Source organism: Sinocyclocheilus anshuiensis, unplaced genomic scaffold, assembly GCF_001515605.1.
Source record: "Sinocyclocheilus anshuiensis isolate Anshui unplaced genomic scaffold, SAMN03320099.WGS_v1.1 scaffold297, whole genome shotgun sequence".
Taxonomy (NCBI): Eukaryota; Metazoa; Chordata; class Actinopteri; order Cypriniformes; family Cyprinidae; genus Sinocyclocheilus; species Sinocyclocheilus anshuiensis.
The window spans coordinates 1,016,902-1,038,737 of NW_015536479.1; the positions used below are offsets into that span (position 1 = coordinate 1,016,902).

The following is a 21,836-nucleotide window of genomic DNA, read 5'->3' on the forward strand; positions in this document are numbered from 1 at the left end:
TCGCATCATCCAGGTGGATGCTGCACACTGGTGGTGGATGAGGAGATACCCCCTGACAATGTAAAGCAATTTGAGTGCCTAGAAAAGTGCTATATAAATGTAAGGAATAATTATTATAATTATTATTATTATTAGCGGAAGCTAACAATTATGGTTTATAAAGTTTTAAATATGGATATTTATCTTACACTTGTTTAGGCTTGTTTAGCCTGTATATGCTCCCACTAAGTCAAATAATGAGAAAGAACCAAATTGCCTATCACAGCTATGCTGATGATACCCAGATTTACCTAGCCTTATCACCAAATGACTACAGACCCATTGACTCCCTCTGTAAATGCATTGATGGAATTAACAGTTGGATGTGCCAAAACTTTCTTCAGTTAAACAAGGAGAAAACTGAAGTCATTGCATTTGGAAACAAAGATTAAGTTCTCAAGGTGGATGCATACCTTGACTCTAGGGGTCAAAAAAGCTAAAAATCAAGTCAAGAAACTTGGTGTGATTCTGGAGACAGACCTTAGTTTCAGTAGTCATGTCAAAGCAGTAACTAAATCTGCATACTATCATCTCAAAAACATTGCAAGAATTAGATGTTTTGTTTCCAGTCAAGACTTGGAGAAACTTGTTCATGCCTTTATCACCAGCAGGGTGGACTATTGTAGTGGTCTCCTCACTGGCCTTCCCAAGAAGACCATTAGATAGCTGCACCTCATCCAGAACGCTGCTGCCAGAATTCTGACTAGAACCAGAAAATCTGAGCATATCACACCAGTCCTCAGGTCCTTACACTGGCTTCCAGTTACATTTAGGATTGATTTTAAAGTACTTTTACTCGTTTATAAATCACTCAGTGGCCTAGGACCTAAATACATAGCAGATATGTTCACTGAATATAAACCTAACAGACCACTCAGATCATTAGGATCGAGTCAGTTAGAAATACCAAGGGTTCACACAAAACAAGGTGAGTCCGCTTTTAGCTATTATGCCGCTCGCCGTTGGAATCAGCTTCCAGAAGAGATCAGATGTGCTAAAACATTAGCCACATTTAAATCTAGACTCAAAACTCATCTGTTTAGCTGTGCATTTATTGAATGAGCACTGTGCGATGTCCGAACTGATTGCACTGTATTTTATATATAATCATTTCCTGTTTTTAACTGTTTTAAATTCATTTTAAATCAATTTTTAAATCATTTTAAAAGTTTTTAAATTCCTTGTTTTATTGTTGTGATTATTTTTTATGATTATTTTACTTCCTTTTATGTAAAGTACTTTGAATTACCATTGTGTATGAAATGTGCTATATAAATAAACTTGCCTTCTCGCCTTGCCTAATTTGCTAATAAACAGTCAACATGCTAGTAATATTCATAGTTAATAGTGAGAATTGGTCCTTAAAATAAAGTATTACTGAAATTAAGTATCATTATCTTTTTTGAATTATATATGTATAAGTACAAAAATTCAATAAAATAATTAAAAATAAACCTACATTATAAAACTGACCTGAGATCAGTTAAAAAAAAAAAGAAAAAGTATGCACATCCAAAACCTGAATTGGGCTCAGGTGCAGGAGAACAAAACAACAATAAATGGAAAAAGAAATTACACTGCACACTGAAATTACACCTCCAGAGTTTATTAACATTGTGCCTGATGAAGACCTGACTACGTTGTGCCTTTTTGTAAATCATAACATCGGTATTTTTCCATTAGAAAACCATTAGACACTCGTTCATGTTCACACACACAGGATTGTTCACACATTTTGTAAGTAAGGTTTGAAACACTATGATATAATGAAGCTTTATTTACTGAAATCATGTGACTTGGGGAGTTTGATACAAGCTCTGAACCCCTGATTTGAAACAAAAGATTCATAAATGTTCATGAAGCAGTGTTTTAAAGTGTTCATTACTAGTTCACTTTGAATTTTAAATGTTTAAACTCGGAAATCACATTCTTCTTTGATTGGATGGAGTGTTGTCTCTGCACAGGTGTGTGGCTGAATGACCTGGTCCAGGTAGCTGCTCATGAAATCGGTCACGCTTTAGGCCTCTGGCATTCACGGGACCCTAATGCATTAATGCACCCTAATGCAACGTACACGGGTCAGAGGAACATCGCTCAAGATGATATCTGGGGCATCCAGCGCCTTTACGGTAAGCAAAATGTGTAAAGTCACATAAAAAATTTGAACTTTTCTTCCATATTGTGACACATAAACTGTAGGGCGGGAATTAGTTCTATGAGTCAGTTGTTAATTGGATGGTGAGATGTGGGGGCGTGGCATTTAAAAGTGGAGGCGGAGTTTCAGTGACCAAAATGGTTGGAGAAGGCCTACAGAAGTCTGTCGTCTTCATCCGAAGATCCAGTTATTACATTTTTATTAAACATTATGAGGTCAAAAATGAAACATGCATGGATGAATTAACAGTAAGCTCTATAACATGCATTTAGAAAGTAGATAGGTTGAATTTTTATTGTATGAACTAAAAATAAAGTGATTTTGAACATGTTCTCATCTCTCCAGAGTTTTAAAGCTTATGCTTGTTTCTATCCTCTGTGTGTGCGTTTGCTTCAGGATGCATGGACAAGAAGCGAGTGTGTGATCCTTGGGCCCGCTTGGGTTTCTGTGAGAGGAGGCGGAGCTTCATGAAGAAAAACTGCCCGCAGCGCTGCGACCTGTGCTACGGTGAGACACTGAAAACATCCTCCTCCAACATCTCCTGCAGCGCTGGCTTCCCGTCCAAAAGCCTTTCACTTCCACACAGTATTCTTCATGGTGCATGTGGACGGACATCGTCCATCACTTTAAATAGTATAGTAGTGATATTATAGACACACACTTGTACAGCTGACTCTTTAACGTGCGTGTTTGCACCTCAGAGCCTCTGGATGCAGTGTCTACACCGACACCTCCTCCTGAAAATGTGAAGATCAAAATTGTGCCTCGTGGAAAAGTTGTGGGCTTCCGCTGTGGGACAAAAAATACCAGAGTGCCTCCAAAAGTCAGGTAGAGCATCCTGTTGTAAAATCTTTAATGATTTTTATGAAGCAAACATAAGAATAATTTTTGTATTACTAGTAATATTTCAAGATGAACACTTACTGGACTTGAAGTAACTGATTTACTTGTTTATCCATACATCATTCATCATGCTAAAATGTGAGTATCAAATATGATCATCAGGCTTTTGAGGAACGTTTATTTGTTGATCTCTCAATCATTATTGTATTGCATCACATTATATGTTTTGCCCACAATAAAACTACAGAGCTTTGATCATAAAACTAAGCATTTACAGCGGCTAAAATAAGTATTGAACACGTCACCATTTTTCTCAGTAAATATGTTTCTAAAGGTGCTGTTGACTTGAAATTTTCACCAGATGTTATGTGTAATAAAATGGAATGACCCAGGGAAAAAGTATTGAGCTACTGAAATGTATTTAATACTTTGTACAAAATCCTTTGTTGGTAATGACAGCTTCAAGACGCCTCCTGTATGGAGAAACTAGTCCAGTCTAGTAGTATGTCTGCTAAATATATGCTAACACTTTATTTTGGTGGTTCCCCAACAGACAAACTGACTATAAGTAACTTTGCAAGTACGTCAACATTCTACCAACCCTAACCTTAACCTAAGGATTTGAAATGCACTTCGCAAAGAAAATCTTTGCCTCCACGTCGTGCGTTTAAAATCCTTTAATGCACGACTAGCCATTGATTATCCCTTACTTATAAGATTATATAACATAAGTTTTTTTTTATAATGCATTATGCATTCATTATCATGCCTTAAGAATACCCTTATAATGTATTATAAATATGGGCTTCATAGAAAGTGTTACCCTTCGTTTCTGTCCAGTGTATCTCAGCTGCTTTGTTTCATCTTTCATCAGCTGGTATAAGGACGGCGAGCAGTTGCTGACATCCATTCCTGGTTATATTGTAATTAAAGATCGGGACCTGCGGCTCGTGGCCAATGAATTCAACGAAGGCACGTACACCTGCCGCATCCATTGGCGCGGTAACGTCGTCTCTGCCAACTCGTGGGCCATCCGGCTGAAGCCAGAGCAGTCGTCCAACAACAGCTGATGGAGCGATGCTGATGTACTGATCACATGCTCTACCTCCAGGCCTCCAGAGCACTCAGACCGGCTCTCCTCCGCTGCAGCGCACACAGCTCTGCTTGCCACTCAGAGTCATAATGGACGACCTGCACAAGTGGGGGTTTCCAACCTTCATAACTCTGAGATCCAAGACAATATTTGGAAGGACCACCAATTCGATTTTCTTTTGTACTTCTGCTGCAGTGATGACAAAGGTGCTCTTTTTATTATAAGGTAAATGCCACTTCTGAGGCATAATATTCAGTTTCAAAGATGCTTCAAAAATCTCTGAAGGTTAAAAAAAATTAATTTACCATTGCAAACATTTTAGATTAATCAAAATCTTCACAATTTTGTTTGCAAAGATACAGTTTCATACTCAGTGGTGCATGTGAAGTCCCCAGTTTTTCAGTAGCCTTGATTTGAGTGTTTTTAAGGGCCGTTCACACCATGGACTATAACAATAACTATAAAGTGTTAATAATCATTCTAATTCTTTAGAGACGTCCACACCACAACTATAACAATAACAACTGAAGTAAAAAAGTTTGTTTAGCGCTTTAAAAAAATACAGATTGTTTGAAGCAGCTTTACAGAAAAATTGTGATGTTAATGTTTATGACATCTTATATTCAGGCCTTATAGTTGCATTTAGCAGATTACAGCTGGGCGATAATATAGTGACATTTTACAAAGAAATAAGAATATCAAGCACTTGAGATTTGCTACATAGTACGTATGTGGATGAAGTTGGATATGACAATTTATACACAGGAACAATATCATTGGAATAATTTTCAGAACAGAATTTATTTTAATGCCGATGAATGATAAAAACATTGACAGCCAGTCAGAATCCAACCACTCACAGCTTAAAGGGATAGTTCACCCAAAAATGAAAATGTGATGTTTATCTGCTTACCCCCAGGGCATCCAAGATGTAGGTGACTGTTTCTTCAGTAGAACACAAATTAAGATTTTTAACTCAAACCGTTGCAGTCTGTCAGTCATATAATGGAAGTGAATGGGAATCACGGCTTTGAGAGTCAAAAAACACATACACAAACAAAACCAAATTAAACCCTGCGGCTCGTGACGATACATTGATGTGTAAAGACATGAAACGATCGGTCTGTGCAAGAAACTGAACATTATATCATTTTTACCTCTTATACACCGCAATGTCCAACATCCGGCACGTGATGCGTGTACGTGCTCTGGCATAGTAGACATTGATATATATACTATAATATATTAAAAATCTTCGTTTGTGTTCTACTGAAGAAACAAAGTCACCTACATCTTGGATGCCCTGGGGGTAAGCAGATAAACGTCAAATTTTCATTTTTGGGTGAACTATCCCTTTAAGCGCTTAAAGTAGCAGACGCGCTATAAACATAACATTAGAACCCCTGTTGTTGTGGATACTAATATAGTTATCATTATAGTTATCGCTTTTGGTGTGAATGGGCCTTTAGCTTGTTAACTGTAAAATTTGTTTAACTGAGTTTAAACAAAATTAAGTTGGTTTTTGTGGCCCTTGTTGAAGTTTACGTTTAAGTACCCAAGTTGAGAACCACTTAGAGGCAGGTGTGGATCTGTGACTCTCAGATATGAGAATATGAGCTTATAAAAAAATTATGTGAATTCATGCTAGAAAAATTAATTCAAGAAGAACTAGTAATAGAATTTTGAAGGCGAAAATGTAACCTGAAATATCAAACATCTGTATCTGATGTTACGCCCATTTAACTATTCAGAAGTGATAGGTTAATGATAGTTTTTTAAAAATCATCTTTTTCTAAAATCATGCGTTATTGGACATTAAAGGTGCTGTATTATATTGTTTTTTGATCCCCATGAATAAGTAACAAGCCACAAGACAATACAGGAAAATGTTTTTCTTTCAAGATTAGTTCGTTTAGTGATTCACTGGCATTATTCACAGTCCTTTTGATTCCCAAAGATCATCTAAAACAAATCAAATCTTAACGTTTCTGATCACAAGAATGCCAAAGTTGTCTTTTGGTCTGCTGGCAAACACATAATCCTACAGTCATCTCCTCCTGTCCTATGTACACATGTAAACAAACAGGTCCTGGTACTCTTTCGTGTTAACGCTGTCCCTCAGTGGGCTTGGGTAATGTAAACATTCAGCAAGCAAAGCCTTTCCAAAAAGACTGGGACCCATGCCACAGACTAGCACAGGGTTTAAATAGAGGTGCCAGACACCGTCACTGCCAGGCTCTGAAATTATTACTTCACATCAGAGTCTGAGAGAGAGAGAGTTCATATGAGGAAAAACACCTAATGAACTTTAGCAGAAAAATAAAAAGGTCAGAAAGACACATGCATATTCAAAAAGAATGACTGAAAGTAAAAACAGACTTTCAATACGGTAACCAGCGTAAAATGAGAAGAAACATTCCAGAACTATACAAAGACGATCCTGAAGTTTTCTGTCCTGGGATCCCTCCCTCATCCTGGAATTAGTCTCAAATTTGGCCCCTGTTCAAGTATGAAAAGATCTGGACAATGAAGGCAGGTGAGGGTGAGTTTTATGGACAACCGAGAATGAGATCACGTGCAAGCAGACGCTCTGTTGCGAAACAAAAAAATAAGAGGTGCTAAAAATGCATAATTATGCAAGTTCCAGGCTGAATACGATCCAAGGAATAGGCCAACAATATGAGCCTTTTGGTTTAGCGAGACGAGAGGAAGACGTGGGATCAAAACCTTTAGAAAGTACGGGTGGAATAATTTGGTCACTATTGTGCATTTCAATACATTTTTCGTATTCAAATAAATCTTGAGCTAGTCCATCCTTCATTTATTTCCTTGGCTACTCAAAATGGCTTAAAGAAAGCGTATAAAACATGAAGAGCTGCTTGGGAGCGTGATTTCTAGAACGGATGGGCCCTAGTCATCCTCATCTTTGCCCGTGTAGTGAGCCGCTGTGGTGAGGAGGAGGAGAAAAGAAGGGCGAGGAGGTGAAGAAGGGGAGACGGAAGGTGGGGGACGGCGAGCGCTCCTCGCGGACGGGACTGCTGCTAGGGCTCTGTCTGGGACTGATGGCCTGTAACATCCGTCCTTTTCCCTCTTTCAGCATGTGCTTCTGTTAGACACACATCCTATTAGTGAATTACATCATATTTAAAAACAAAAACAAAAAAAAAGTACTCCTATTCACTGAAAATCTTCCCCTCCACCATAGTAGTGCTTGAATTTTATTCCATACAATACCAGTCAAAAGTTCCTAATAATTAAGATTTTTTTTTATGCTTATAAAAGTAGTCTCTTATGCTCATCAAAGCTGCATTTGTTTGATCAAAAATACAGTAAAAACTATTACAATTTAAAAGTTTCCTAACTTATTTTCAAATGTAATTTATTCCTTTGATGAAAGCATCATTCCTCCAGTCTTCAGTGTCACATGATCCTTCAGAAATGTGACCCTGAACCACAAAACCAGTCTTAAGTCACTGGGGTATATTTGTAGCAATAGCCAAAAATACATTTTATGGATCAAAATGATAGATTTTTATTTCATGCCAAAAATCATTAGGATATTAAGTAAAGATCATGTTCCATGAAGATATTTTGTACATTTCCTACTGTAAATATATTAAAACTTAATTTTTGATTAGTAATATGCATTGCTAAGAACTTAATTTCGACAACTTTAAACGCGATTTTCTCAGTATTTAGATTTTTTGCACCCTCAGATTTTGTCCTATCATAACAAACCATACATCAATGGAAAGCTTATTTATTCAGCTTTCAGATGATGTATAAATCTCAATTTCGGAAAATTGACCCTTATAACTGGCTTTGTGGTCCAGGGTCACAAATCATTCTAATATGCATGTTGCACCAGATTTGACGTCAACAATGCCAAATATAATTACCGGTAGTTCTTGTGGCTTATCAGTGGATAACAACTCAAATTTCGGCTATCTTTTGACTTCAGAAGGTTTAAGGCTTAATACAGCGCATGGACCATTTTTATGCTGCTTTTTGTCCTGTTTGGAGCAGTAAATAGTACATCACCAAACACTTTTATTACAGGAGAAAGAGCAGCTTGGACATTCTGCAAAGCCTCTATTGTCTTCCACAGAAAAATAAATCTTATGAGGAGAGTAAACTTTCATTTTTCATTAACTATTCATTTGCTCATTAAAACATCAATGCTTAAGATGTGTGGAAGAGCTGCAACCAGACTCACCAACGCCCCATCCGGCCCGAACATCTGCAGGAAGTTCCCAATGAACTCGCGTGATTTCTCCTCCCATTTCTGAATGAGGTCAATGCCCTTCTCCTCTACCTTCTGTACAAACTCTTTACTCTTTTCCTCCACATCTCAGACCTTCTGCTTCACCTTATCCACGTGCTCCTGCAGGTGGTACTTCTTCTCCTGGGAGAAAGAGGGCAGCAGAGCTGGCATGTTACATCAAATCCAATACTTAAATGAGGGGATTTTCATTTGAACAGTTTTTATTAAAGGGATAGTTCACTCAAAAATGAAAATCTTGTCATCATTTACACTCTCAAGTTGTTTCAACCTTGCACAAGTTTATTTCTTCTGCTGAACACAAAAGAAGATATTTTGAAAAAAGAAAAAAAAGTTAATGGCCCCCATTGACTTCCATAGTATTTTTTTTCTCTCCATACTATGGAAGTCAATGGGGACCATCAACTGTTTGGTTACCCATATTCTTCAAAATATTTTCTATTGACTAAATGATGACAGAATTTTCATTTTTGGGTGAACTGTCCCTTTAAGAGGTGGAAGGTGTTTAATCACACTCACGTTGATGAAGCTGACGTTCAGCTCTTTGGCAGTGTAGCCCCTCTGCAGGTTGCGGCGCACGTAAACATCATAGTCACGTACGATTCGTGTGATTATGTCGGACGTGGAGATGCCCTCTGTTCTCTGTGTCGGCGCAAACATACCTGAAAGGAAGATTTAAGAGCATATATTATATTAAAAACTATTTTTGACTGCTATTTAACGGTGTTTGCAAGTTGCTAATACCTACCTGCCTCCTTTATGTGTTTGTAAACATCATCACTTCCTGCTGAGATGTATGGGATGTCGTCATGGGCGACAAAGTCTATCTGGGGACAAAATGTCATCATATTAGCCGAGTTTCACAGAGTGAGACAGTTCTGTGTTGATAATGAACCAGATTCAAAAATCAAGTTCAAAATCTATGATGATGTAAATATGTATCTTAATGATTTTTTTGTACTTTGTAAGTTGTTTTTTAATGTTAAAGAATAAGGTAACACTGTATTTTACAGTGTCCTTGATCCACACTACATGCACTTATTATAGTAATGGTAAACTATGCATAATAACAAGCAACAAAGCCTAAACCAAACCAAACCCTAACTTTAACTCTAACTCTATAGTAAGTAATCATGTTGTTAACATTATACAACATCGTTAACATCATTTTTAAAAAATGTCTATATAGTTCTTTTATTATTTGTTTATTATACATTTTTTGTATGGATGTTTTTTGGAGCTTAGCAAACTTTGAATTGCTGTTGAATGGAGAAGAACTGCATTAATAATTCTTCATATGGCTGACAAATGACATGAAGATGAGTATATAAATGACACATTTTTCATTTTTGAGTGAACTATCCCTACAACCTTTGTGGTTACACATTTTCACAAAGTCCTGTGGTAATCCTGGGAAATGCACATTTACATTGCCATTTACACATTTGGCAGATGCTTTTATCCAAAGCATTTAAGGTGTACGTTTGGTCAGTTCATGCATTCCCCATGACCCATACTCCACTGTTTGAGAAACAGGAATCTGGATACTCACTCTGTGCTCGGCCAGAAATGCAGGCGTCAGTGTCCATGGAGCGTTGCGGACCACCTCATCAACATAACGACAGTGACTCACTGCGTCGTAACGCTCATCCTCGTTCATGACAGTGAAACCCTTAAATTTATGCGTCAAATCATCGCTGCACACTGGAAAAACCGATACGGTTTAATTGAACTGCATTAGTTAACATGAACCAACAATGAAAAGCACTCCTAAAGCACTTATTATTCTTAGGCAATGTTAATTTAAACATTTACTAATACATCATTAAAGTCATAAGCTGTATCTGATAATAATATTGAAAGGGGTCATAGGATGCCCATTTTCCACAGGTTGATATGATTCTTTAGGGTCTTAATGAAAAGTCTGTAACATAGTTTGGTTAAAATTTCTCAATGGTAGTGTAAAAAACACCTTTTTTACCCTGTCAAAAACAGCTCTTTTCAGGGCATGCAGTTTTGTAGCATTTCCCTTTAAATGTTAATGAGCTCTGCTAACCCCGGTGTGACGTCACGTGTGACGTTGAGAAAGGGGTAAAGATTTGAGCAGATTAAAAAAAAAACACTGGGTGGATTTTTATCATTATAGGGTGGTTGTGTACACACACTGCCAACACACATTTCAGTTCAAACAACTTGTAAAAGTGCATGTAGCATCCTATGACCCCTTTAATGGACCTGAGCTAACAATGAATGAACAGTTGTATTTTCATTAACATTTGTTAACCAACAGTACTGTAACAAATCTATTGCTCACTGTTAATGTATTAAATAATGTTAACTAATGGGACATTGCTTTTTCAAATCAGTTTGAAAATAGTGACAATTGAAATGAAGAGCTAATTTATTTGTTAAATCTGATGTTTTACACTACAGGGATATACGAGGCAAACTCACCACCCACAATGAGATGCGTGTTGGGGAAAAGGCACTTGGCCTGCATTAAAGCACGAGCGTGTCCGGAATGAAACATGTCAAAGATGCCATCAGCATAGACTCGAACTGGTCGGTCCTCTAATGAGAATACATACAGGTCATGCAGAGAATGTGTACACAATGAGGGTCAGTGTGGATAAAATCAGCATTTACACACCTGGAGTGCCACGGCAGGCTTCTTCCATGCTAACACGAACGTATGGGGCTTTTGCAGCCACCAGCTCGTCAGCGAACGGTGCAGGTTCAGTCAGGCCCTAGACACACGCACAAGATCAGTCTATCACCTGCACAGGAAATGATATCATCACGTTTGAGTGCCGGCTGACAGCAACCTTCCCAATACTCACCAGAGTTCTCCGTGGAAGTTTTCGGAAACACTCTGCCTCCTTCATCTCACCGTTCAACTCCTCTCTCTTCCTCTTCCTGCCGAAGCCTGAACTGTGTGCCTCCATCTCTGCATAGAAAAAAATACACTGTTATCCTTCTCCATACCACTCATGTGCTGCAGTGTTACAACAACTTTGTGTAACAGACAAATTCACGTCGTTAACAACTGAACATCTTCCTAGCTGCTTTTGATTTCTTTTCAGTGGACAGTAAAAATATAGTGCTCACATGGAAACTGCAGCGATTTTTGCTATTTTACATTTTGCACAAACATATGCACAGTCAAGTTTTTTCCCATGATATATCTGTAGTGTACAGATTAAATAAAATATGTATTATTAAATACATATGAGCATACATAAATAATCAGATGAATTTTAGACACTTTAAATAGTGTTGTAAATATTGTACATATTAATTCAAATGCCTTCCTTTTGTACTTAAGTATTTATAATGATAATATATGATACATTTTAATCAATAAATCTTAAATACTCCATTACTTTATGAAGGAATGTTTCTATTAGGGATGGGTACTACTGACAGATTTTACAAATCGATTTGGGTTACAATTCGAGTTGTAAGTTGACAAACTTTTTTCGTTAAGAAAATGAATTATGCATATTACTAATCAAAAATTAATTTGTGAAATATTTATGGTAGGAAATTTAAAATAAAAAATATCTTCATGGAACATGATCTTTACTTAAATATCCTAATTATTTTTTGGCATAAAAGAAAAAGCGACAATTTTGACCCATACAATGTATTGTTGGCTATTGCTACAAATATACCTGTGCTACTTAAAGGGTTCATATGATGTTGCTAAAAAGAACAGTATTTTGTGCATTTGGTCTAATGAAATGTGGTTTAAGGTTCAAAAAACACATTATTTTCCACATACTGTACATTATTGTTTCTCCTCTATGCCCCGCCTTTCTGAAACGCGTCGATTTTTACAAAGCTCATCGGTCTGAAAAGCGAGGTTGCATCGCGCCGCGTAAACATAAAACCATGTCTGCATTTGTGATCGGAGAAATGACAAACAAGCACTACTCTACAGTAAATTGTGCTTTCATACATTATAAAATGTATTTTTGTGTTATATATATTATACACACACACACATTATACATAGACACATATATAGCTGAAAAGCATATATATATATATATATATATATAATAATAAGTAATAATGTATATGTCTTTACTTTCTTTTTTTATGTTAGCGATGCCAAACATTTGAACAGTATTATATATAGGTCTATAACACCATCTTAAATTTCTAGACCAAAAAAAAATTGCTAATTTTTTGTTGTTGTTTTTGTTTGTATCTCCATTAAGCGATCTAAATGTAGAGAAATGTGACCAAGTAAACTTGTCAAGTTGGTATGTTAAACAACTATTATAAAATTACAATCCATAACCCAAACACAGTGAACTGCAGTAAAAACAAACATGGGGACACACAGGAGCAAGAGACCAAGGGCTCAACACAACTGCTCCTTTATAAAGAAGGAAAAAACAGACATGATTAAATACTATCTGACAGAATAATAACAAGGTGTATATGGCAATAACTGCTTAGTTTCACGCATGCTGTCCACCCCACACTCAACAAGCACACAGCAAAACAAACAATAGCTTAGAATTGTGTTCCTCTGAGTGAGCGTTTGCAGCTGCTCAAAAACTCGCTTTAAATATATAAAATATAAAAACTCTTTAAATATAAAAGACGTACTTACAGTGTTTGAGTCTGAACAGCCGGCATTGTAGGCTACTCTCCCAGGATCAGGAAACAGTCCTCCATAAAATGTGCTGCACACATCTGAATATTTGGGTTGAAGTGTTCTGGAACAGTGTTGTAAATACAACTTAACATATATATATATATATCTAACTCAGATAGTTCATTTTCTTAACCTAAAATGTAATTTCTGTGGTAATGGGCAGTACAGTATGTCACTGATGCTGTCAACAGATCTCCAGCAGGATTCAATGATGGGTCAGCAGATGAACAGGAGCAGTAGATGGAGGACAGGCAGAGATGTGACAGTTTACAAGAGAGGGGCACTAGAGCGGAAAACAATCAATGTTTTCACCCCCTTTTCTTGCTTCTAAACTGCTCTATTGTTCGCTGTGGAGATGCTCAGTGTTCACTTAAATGTCCTCAATATGTTCAGCTATAAACCTCAGACAGACCTCCAGGCTTCCCACACCTCTGACCAGTCCACTGTCCAGCCATATGTGGACCACGACTACAGTTTTTAAAAATTAAGAAAAATTATAAAAAAATTAAAAAAAAAATCATTTAAAAGTGACTGGACCCAAAACAGCCTAGAAATGAACATAACTATAGCCACTGTAGACATTTCCATGACTTTTTAGTTTTGTTCATTTCTAAGCCTTCTCAAGGCATTTAAAAAAAAAAGTGTAGTTCACAACATCTTTGAACTATGATGTTCAACAAACTATTAAATCATTATTTTATTTAAATAAAAACAACAAAGATACACAACAGAGGCACCAAACTAACAATTTAAACAGCTAACGCTACTGCACAGAAGTATCAGAGTAACGCCGATGAAAAGGACTTTTCCCTCAATGCAGAGAAGTCCAAACAATTTAGAGCAGGGACTAAATTTAAAGTATTTCAAGTAAGATAGGGCATTTTATTTTGAAATATGATAACAGATGTAAAGTACTAACCTTGATTCAGAAGCTGGTTTCCTCCTCGAACGCGCCTTTCCTGCATATCATAAGCTGAAGACTGCGCTTGGCTTTTGAGCGCCAGAACAACCCATTTCTGTTTTAAAAACTTTATAGTGCTGATACTCCATGTGCTGCTGACATGACAGCTCTCCCTTCTTACTACATCATCATCATCATCATCATCATCATCATCATCATCATCACTGCTCAGTGACAACACGCACACATCCGCTCATATGCCACACTTCCGCTTTCAAATCCTCCCATCTAGCGGTCACTTATTGCAACAACCGCTAATAAAACTACAAGAGTGCGCTTCTGCAGTCAGACTGTTTTTAATAATATAAAATAAAAATAATATAATATAATGCGCCACTACATAATAGGACAAGCGCAAACGGTTAGAGATTTTCCTCCAGGATGGCGATAACCCTGTTGAAAAAACCAGCATATGTTCGTTAGGTATGTTTTGACGCTGGGATGCTGGTTTAAGCTGGTCATGTGCTGGCAAAGGAAAATCTCTAGCATCTGCTAACTGGCGTATTCACGTTCATAAGAGAGTGGCGTTCCAGCGGATGACGTAGGCATAGCGTAAGCTCTGGTGAGAAGTGATTAAATATCGATAGGACCAGCTTAAACCAGCAAAGGACCAGCATAAACCAGCAAAGGACCAGCATAAACCAGCAAAGGACCAGCTTAAACCAGCATCCCAGCGTCAAAACATACCTAACCAGCATATGCTGGTTTTTTCAACAGGGAAGTGCTGTCTTTCTGCGTATTATGAGGGAGTCGTTTGTGTCATTTCGAATTCTGTCGATTTTACTTCAGAAATGAGAATAAAGCCGATAAATGCGACCTCTGGATAGCGCAGACTTCGAAATAAGAGACAGAAACTCAACCATTTAGTCATTTGGTTCATTCATGCACACAGTCAGCCACTACTGTGTTGATTTGGAGAAACAACGGTTGATTCTTGTAGTTACAAAAATAAAACAATGTAGCTGGAAATATTGTCTAAAAGGTAAGAATTTTAAATTCTTGTTTATTAACCTCAGGAGATTATGTGTGAAAATTACTGCTAAGGTAAACTATATTAGGTTAAAATGTTTTTGGAGTTTATCTACAATTATTTACCTTATTGTAGTGCTGTCAAACGATTAATCGTGATTAATCGCATCCATAATAAACGTTTTTGTTTACATAATATATGTGTGTGTACTGTGTTTATTTATTATGTATATATAAATACACACAGTATATATTTTGAAAATATTTACATGTATATACATTTATATTATTATCAGTGTTGGGGGTAACGCATTACAAGTAACGCGAGTTACATAATCAGATTACTTTTTTCAAGTAACTAGTAAAGTAACGCATTACTTTTTAATATACAAGATAATATCTGAGTTACTTTTTCAAATAAGTAATGCAAGTTACTGTTTTTTTCCAATTTATTGATTGACAGCTCTCCTGTCCCCATGTTGAGAGAAATCAGAAGATGTTACTGTAGTAATAAAATAAATATGAATATGCATTAATTCATCTCACTCACACACAAAAAAAACAGATTCAGTATTCCTCAAAATGAATAATAATGCAACTCAGAATATGATGCAAACCTGCAATAATGAAATGTTAAACAACACAAATATCCTTTATGTATTTAATCCCATTCTATTAACCAATGTCTTTGCTTCTGACCTTCGATGATCCAGTTCAACCATACTAATAAGCAAAAATTACTCTAGACAACATTTGTGTCTTTTTTTATTGCTGAAGTGTGTTGAAATTTCTTCTTCTGCATTCTACTATATGGACGTAAATTTACTTTCCCTTCAGCCTGAGGCTTATTCATTTCACTTTTCGTGTGAATAGGCTTTTATATTTGCCAAAAATATAACTTTTTTATTTTAAAAACAAACAAGCATGCCCTGTCCAGATTTAAAAAGTAATGCAAAAGTAATGTAACGCATTACTTTCCATAAAAAGTAACTAAGTAGCGTAATTAAAAAAACACAATATTGTAATGCATTACTTTTAAAAGTAACTTTCCCCAACACTGATTATTATATTATATATAAATATATTTAATATATAAACAACATATTTTTCTTAAATATATACATGCATGTGTTTGTATTTATATAATAAATATACACAGTGCACACACATATATTATGTAAACAAAAACTTTTACTTTGGATGCGATTATTCGCGATTAATCGTTTGACAGCACTACTTTATTGTGTTATCATGATGTACTTTGAGTTGAAAGTTTGACAGTCTTTGAAATGTCAATCTTTATGTTTCTAGAAAAATCACACAAATGAAGGCCGCACACTGGATAAGCCATATCGGTCAATGTTGTTGCTGAGTGCATTAGCCATGTTCCTTTATCAAAGCTAATATGTGGGAAAAAAAACTACAGGCTATAACACAAAACTCTTCATGTATGTTGTTTTCTAGAACAAATTTAGTTATACATGGTTTAACAAATTAAAGATAATTTACACACATAGTAGCCTACTTGTAGTTCGGCCTTTACAAGGACATGAAGGTGCTAATTACAGAACAAATGAAAAAGGAGGCATTTGACATATCACAAGCTGTATTTATCAAGGAATTAACTGTACAGAGTCAGTCAGGATCTGAATTACACAGCATTCATTCATTCACTGATTCCATGTGTATTAGTGTCACCCTTGAACAGTGGCTGTGAGTGAGAATGAGAGGGGTTTCATCATGCACAGCAGTACCATTACAGGGACAATGTTATTCATGCAACCTGAATTGCCCAGTTTCCTTTCGATTTCTTTCCTTTGAGCTTTGGAGAAATAACCCCACGGATATTCAAGACTGATATTAAAACCCATAAAATGTTCTTATTTCACAGCAGAAAAAAAGAGCATTTTTGTTTGTACAGAAGTAATTACAATTTGTACAGGTCATCGAGCTGCTGAGCTAAAACCAGTGGTGCTTAAGGGTCTGACACTATAGACATGACACGGGGAGTGAGTTTCAGTCATACCCAAACATTTAAAGAAGATAAAAATGTTACTATGAGGGTTCATCTGCCATAAAACCCGCTTAACGTGTGATACTGTATATATAAAAGTAATCAAACAACCTTTAAGAATATAGACATCACAAGAAACTCAAAAAACGTTAAGAGTAGTAAGCTGAAGTAGACAAGGCTATTAAACCATAAAACAATATGTATTTACTGTTGGGGTTGTGCTTTGTGTTGATTCAATGGATCAGATCCATCTTGGATTTAATAACATTTTATAAATGTTTCCAAATGCTTCCGGTTACACACAACAGTTTCATATCCATCAACTTGCATGTGACGGAAGCAGCAGGTATTAAATGTGTGTATGCAGTTGTATGAATGAGAGTGTAAGCCGGTGGCATTCATGATTTCTTAAAATATGCTGCTGAATGAACACATTGTTTTATAATACTGCTAGCTGAGCTAATCACAAAACACAGCAACTTGTCCCAGACCCTCAAGCACCAATCTTCTGCTCACAATAGCACTGTGCAATGGGGCAGTCATTTAGTGCAAAGGAAAAGTTGCATAAATTTTCTACTTGCAAGTGCATACATTATTTCCGTTTGCCACCACATTGGACACTTTTACTGCATACCCTCTGCCTGTATAAGTTATTCTATTGCATAAAAATAGGATTTTTTTTGTACCAAAAAGTAGACTTGGAGACAAAACCAAGGGTGTCAAAGGAAGAGAAATTCAGACCCAGACACAGAAAGCTCTTTCGATATATATATACAATGCTTTAAGATTGTATAGAGAAATGAGAGCTGACAATTGTATATTTAAAAGCAGGGACATTACAAAAGCATTTGCATGATGCTCTGTTCAGATAAAAGAACAAACATGAGCTTGCAAAGCGAAAACGACTAACTTGTTGATTGAAAAAAAATGGTACATGAACATCATCTCCTCCCTCTCAACGATTGGTTTACATTCCATACATTCCATACATACTTTAGGACAATGAGGCACAAATATAATACCTCAAACCATTACGTTTCCGTTTAGCACACACTTTGACATTTAATTTCAACCCTGTATGTTGCATGAAAAATCGCATGTCATTATGTAGTCAGCTCATTTGTGTGCATGTATATGTATGGATCTCAAAAGAACCAAATTGGATTTGTGTCAACATTTGCAGAGCTGTCTAAAGCATGTACCGCTTTTCTTGCAATATACCTTGCATTTTTGCTAGCTATGGGCTTTCTATACGATCACCTGCGGAACTACACAATTCAAAGACATATTTATCCCAGTTTCTGCCAATCAGGAGAGACAATCACATAACATCATGGCATTCAGCTGCCATCTTACAAACATTACCAGTTAAATCAAACGCCTGCATCCATTCAGCCCTGCTTGGAAATAATGCTGGGAGAAAGTGACAAAAGGAAAAAAACTTGTGGAATTTTACAAAACAATCAATTCTTTGCTTGGAAGACTTTTGAGTATAAATAAAATGATGTAAACCTGATCTCGCATTCAGAATGGCTTGATGACGAATACGATGTGTACATGACACATACACACAACTGATTTGGTAATCTGTCATTAAAAGAGCAAATTAACTCACACTCGACATTTAATGCATAATATGAGATTAATGGTTGAGACTTGGGAAAACTCGTGTACGAAACCAACAAACCCCAGTAATCAAATCTGAGAATACACACTCACAGCAGGTGAGCTGCTTCCCTTTATTTGAAACAGACCATTTATTTCTTCAGTTGAAAGTTAAACCTGGTAGGCATGCTCCGATATGTCACACGGCGTTCAAACGTGTGGATGAGCCAATGAATACAAATCAACACTTTAACAGTATAAAAGAGCAAAACAACTTACAGGGTACACATACATATGGGTCATCTTTTTCACAGACGGATTAGAAAATAATCTTCATGAGCTACTTTACTATAACATCTTTCTCGTTTATCCTCAATTTGCCTATGCTATCAGCTCTTTGGCCCATATGGAGCTTCTGAATTGTCATGGTCCTTTTCAGCCACTAGAGGGCGCTCACTGACACATGAGCTCCGTGCTCCTCCATGTTGCCTGATTCCATACTCAACTGGACAGCAAGACATAAAGGGAGTTCACAGTGACGCCTTCGTTTCCTGATCCCGTCAGAGCACTTTCCTGGATTTCCGAAAGTCCTGGCTCCTGGCTCACTACTATCGTGTGCCTCATTTCTTCTTGCCTGTCTTTTTCTCAGGCTTTTCGCCCTTGTCTGAGCGCACAGATCCCCCATCGGCTCGGTCTGACTTTTCACCTCTTTCCGAACCGCCTGCCCTGCTGCCATCCCTGCGCGTTCCCTCGTCAGTAGATGAGGTAGTTGGATTGGTCTGCCCCGGTTTGGCAACCTCTTCATGCTCACTTATACTGGTGTTTATACTTGTGGTCCAGCTTTTCAGATCGTCCTGCAGACCAAAGAGAGATTGAAGTCTTCACACAAAAAAGTTTGTAATGTAATGAGCTATAGCCAGGACCAGCACAGAATCAGCAAGAGAGACCCCCATAGAAAGCTTTGGAGATTTCTACAGAATCTAAACAGTTCTACACATTCCCCAACCCTTGTGTTTTACTTACTTATGAAATATTTACTTATGAAATATTTCGATTTATTTGATTAATGCTTTCTGCCAATGAGGTTTTTCTGTGTGTATGCCACATAAGTGTGTAGTCCCTGCTGGGACTGTACTACTAGCTGATGGACTTGCTTGGTCAGGCTAGTTTGAGCTGGTAAATCAACTTAAAGGGTTAGTTCACCCAATATAAAAATTACACCATGTTTTACTTACCCTCAAATAGGGCTGTGCAAAAGATCGAATGTGATTTTCATGCGCATCTCATCAGTAAAGCCGGTTCTGTGATTATTAGTAAATCTCCAGCACGTGCTTTCAGATGGAGCGGTATTTACCACAAAGCTACGCAAAATCGCGTTCAAAATCGCAGGCGATTCATTGCCGATTATGAACGCGATTTTGTGTAGCTTGTCAGTGAACTACGGCTCTGTGTAGTAAATACCGCTCCATCTGAAAGCACATGCTGGAGATTTACTACTAATCACCGAACCGGCTTTACTGACAAGATGCGCATGAAAATCGCATTCGATTATTTGCACAGCCCTACCCTCAAAGCATCCTAGGTGTATATGGCTTTCTTCTTTCAGACAAATCCAATCGGAGTTATGTTAAAAATTTTCCTAGCTATTCTAAGCGTTAGAATGGGAGTAGATGGGTGTTTTTGTTCAACAGTCCAAACGTAGTCAAATAAAGCGCGCGCATCCATAATAAAACGTGGCTCACACGGCTCCGGGGGGTGAATAAAGGCCTCCTGTGGCGAATTGATGCGTTTTTGTAAGAAAAATATCCATATTTACAATGTTATAAACATTTTTATCTCACTTCCGCTGACTGTCATACGCGGAAGCCGTTCCGGGGATGACGTAGAACGTATGCGTCGCGCACGCGGCTGTGAGATATGCTAGTCTCGCGATTTTGTTTGCAGGAGCAAAGGAAGCAACGTTTCCTCACTTTACCAAAGGAAAACCAGTCTCCTCTTGGCTTATATCGAAATCCTCCTACATTCTTCTTTACAAATCCTCATTTTGTGCTTCTAATTCGTTACCGGCTTTTTGTTTTGCTGTCTCTCCGCTGTGCTTCCGCATTCGTCACGAATCACCGCCGCGTGCGCGATGCATACTTCCTACGTCATCCCCCGGAACGGCTTGCACGTATGACAGTCGGCAGAAGTGAGAAAAAAGTATTTATAACATTTTAAATATGGATATTTTTCTTACAAAAATGCATCGATACGCTACAGGAGGCCGTTATACACACCCGGAGCCAGGTGAGGTACGTTTTATTATGGATGGATGCACTTTATTTGACTACGTTTGGACTGTTGAACAAAAACACCCACCTACTCCCATTCTAACACTCGTAAGAGCAAGGAACATTTTTAATATAACTCCAATTGGATTCATCTAAAAGAAGAAAGTCATATACACCTAGGATGCTTTGAGGGTGAGTAAAACATGGGCTAATTTCCATTTTTGGATGAACTAACCCTTTAAAACAGCAATAAACTAGCTCCTACAGTATGCTACGTTAGTCAGCTTTTCTGAAAATGTCTGAAGATTTCATCTAGGCCTGGTTAAAAATGTATTACCGACTGAATTAAAGGTGCAGTAGGAGAAATGCTAACTTTAGCCGGATGGCACTGAAAGCGTACGTCCCACCCTCCCTGCAAATTGCCGTCCAAAGCCATGCAACTCACCTCATCTTTAGCATGGAACAGAAACTCACTTCCATCCTTAGTTCTAAAATTATAAAGCAAAATAAATGTTATGCAAAGAGAACACTACACAAGTAACCAATCTTTTTGGAAAAGCTAATGAAAGTGCTAATGAAGTACTTGAGAGTGAAGACATTCTTCTTCTTTTTGTAACCATTGTTGATATCACAGGCACAACGGCTCAGGTTGATAAGCGGCTCGTTGTTGTAAGGTGTGGAGGTGTTCTTCGCATCCTTATAGAAGCCCAGCTCACCTTTATTCAGCACACAGTACAAATTCACCCAAGATCTGCTGTAGTGTGGGAGAGAAAGCAGAAGATTTGACCATCAGAACCCAGATGACACCATGCACCGACTAGCTACTCACCTACTGAGTCTGGGATGACCAGCCTTTAAGACTGAGCAAGACCAAACTGCTGCAAAAATCATTAGACCTTTAGAAAGAGACGGACAGACCATGGCTTACCTTTG

General features: G+C 37.4%; 2 protein-coding genes and 1 pseudogene across 2 annotated transcripts in view; 1 reads left to right on the forward strand and 2 right to left on the reverse strand.

The window, feature by feature from the left end:
* The window catches only part of LOC107672246 (matrix metalloproteinase-23-like), a 10,765-nt gene extending 6,175 nt beyond the window's left edge, over positions 1 to 4,590 (forward strand). Inside the window, exons 5-8 of the mRNA XM_016465387.1 lie at positions 2,004 to 2,168; positions 2,591 to 2,701; positions 2,896 to 3,022; positions 3,912 to 4,590. Coding sequence (XP_016320873.1) covers positions 2,004 to 2,168; positions 2,591 to 2,701; positions 2,896 to 3,022; positions 3,912 to 4,107 — 599 coding nt within the window. The 3' untranslated portion in view covers positions 4,108 to 4,590. The remainder of the gene's footprint in view (positions 1 to 2,003; positions 2,169 to 2,590; positions 2,702 to 2,895; positions 3,023 to 3,911) is intronic.
* An 851-nt stretch (positions 4,591 to 5,441) lies between these two features.
* On the reverse strand, positions 5,442 to 14,217 carry LOC107672149 (choline-phosphate cytidylyltransferase A-like; annotated as a pseudogene).
* Positions 14,218 to 16,729: 2,512 nt separating this feature from the next.
* LOC107672319 (spectrin beta chain, non-erythrocytic 4-like) overlaps positions 16,730 to 21,836 on the reverse strand; it is a 72,744-nt gene continuing 67,637 nt past the window's right edge. The window contains exons 34-36 of the mRNA XM_016465499.1: positions 21,487 to 21,657; positions 21,349 to 21,391; positions 16,730 to 19,487 (exon numbers count right to left, since the gene is read on the reverse strand). Of these exons, the coding sequence (XP_016320985.1) occupies positions 19,254 to 19,487; positions 21,349 to 21,391; positions 21,487 to 21,657 (448 nt within the window). The 3' untranslated portion in view covers positions 16,730 to 19,253. The remainder of the gene's footprint in view (positions 19,488 to 21,348; positions 21,392 to 21,486; positions 21,658 to 21,836) is intronic.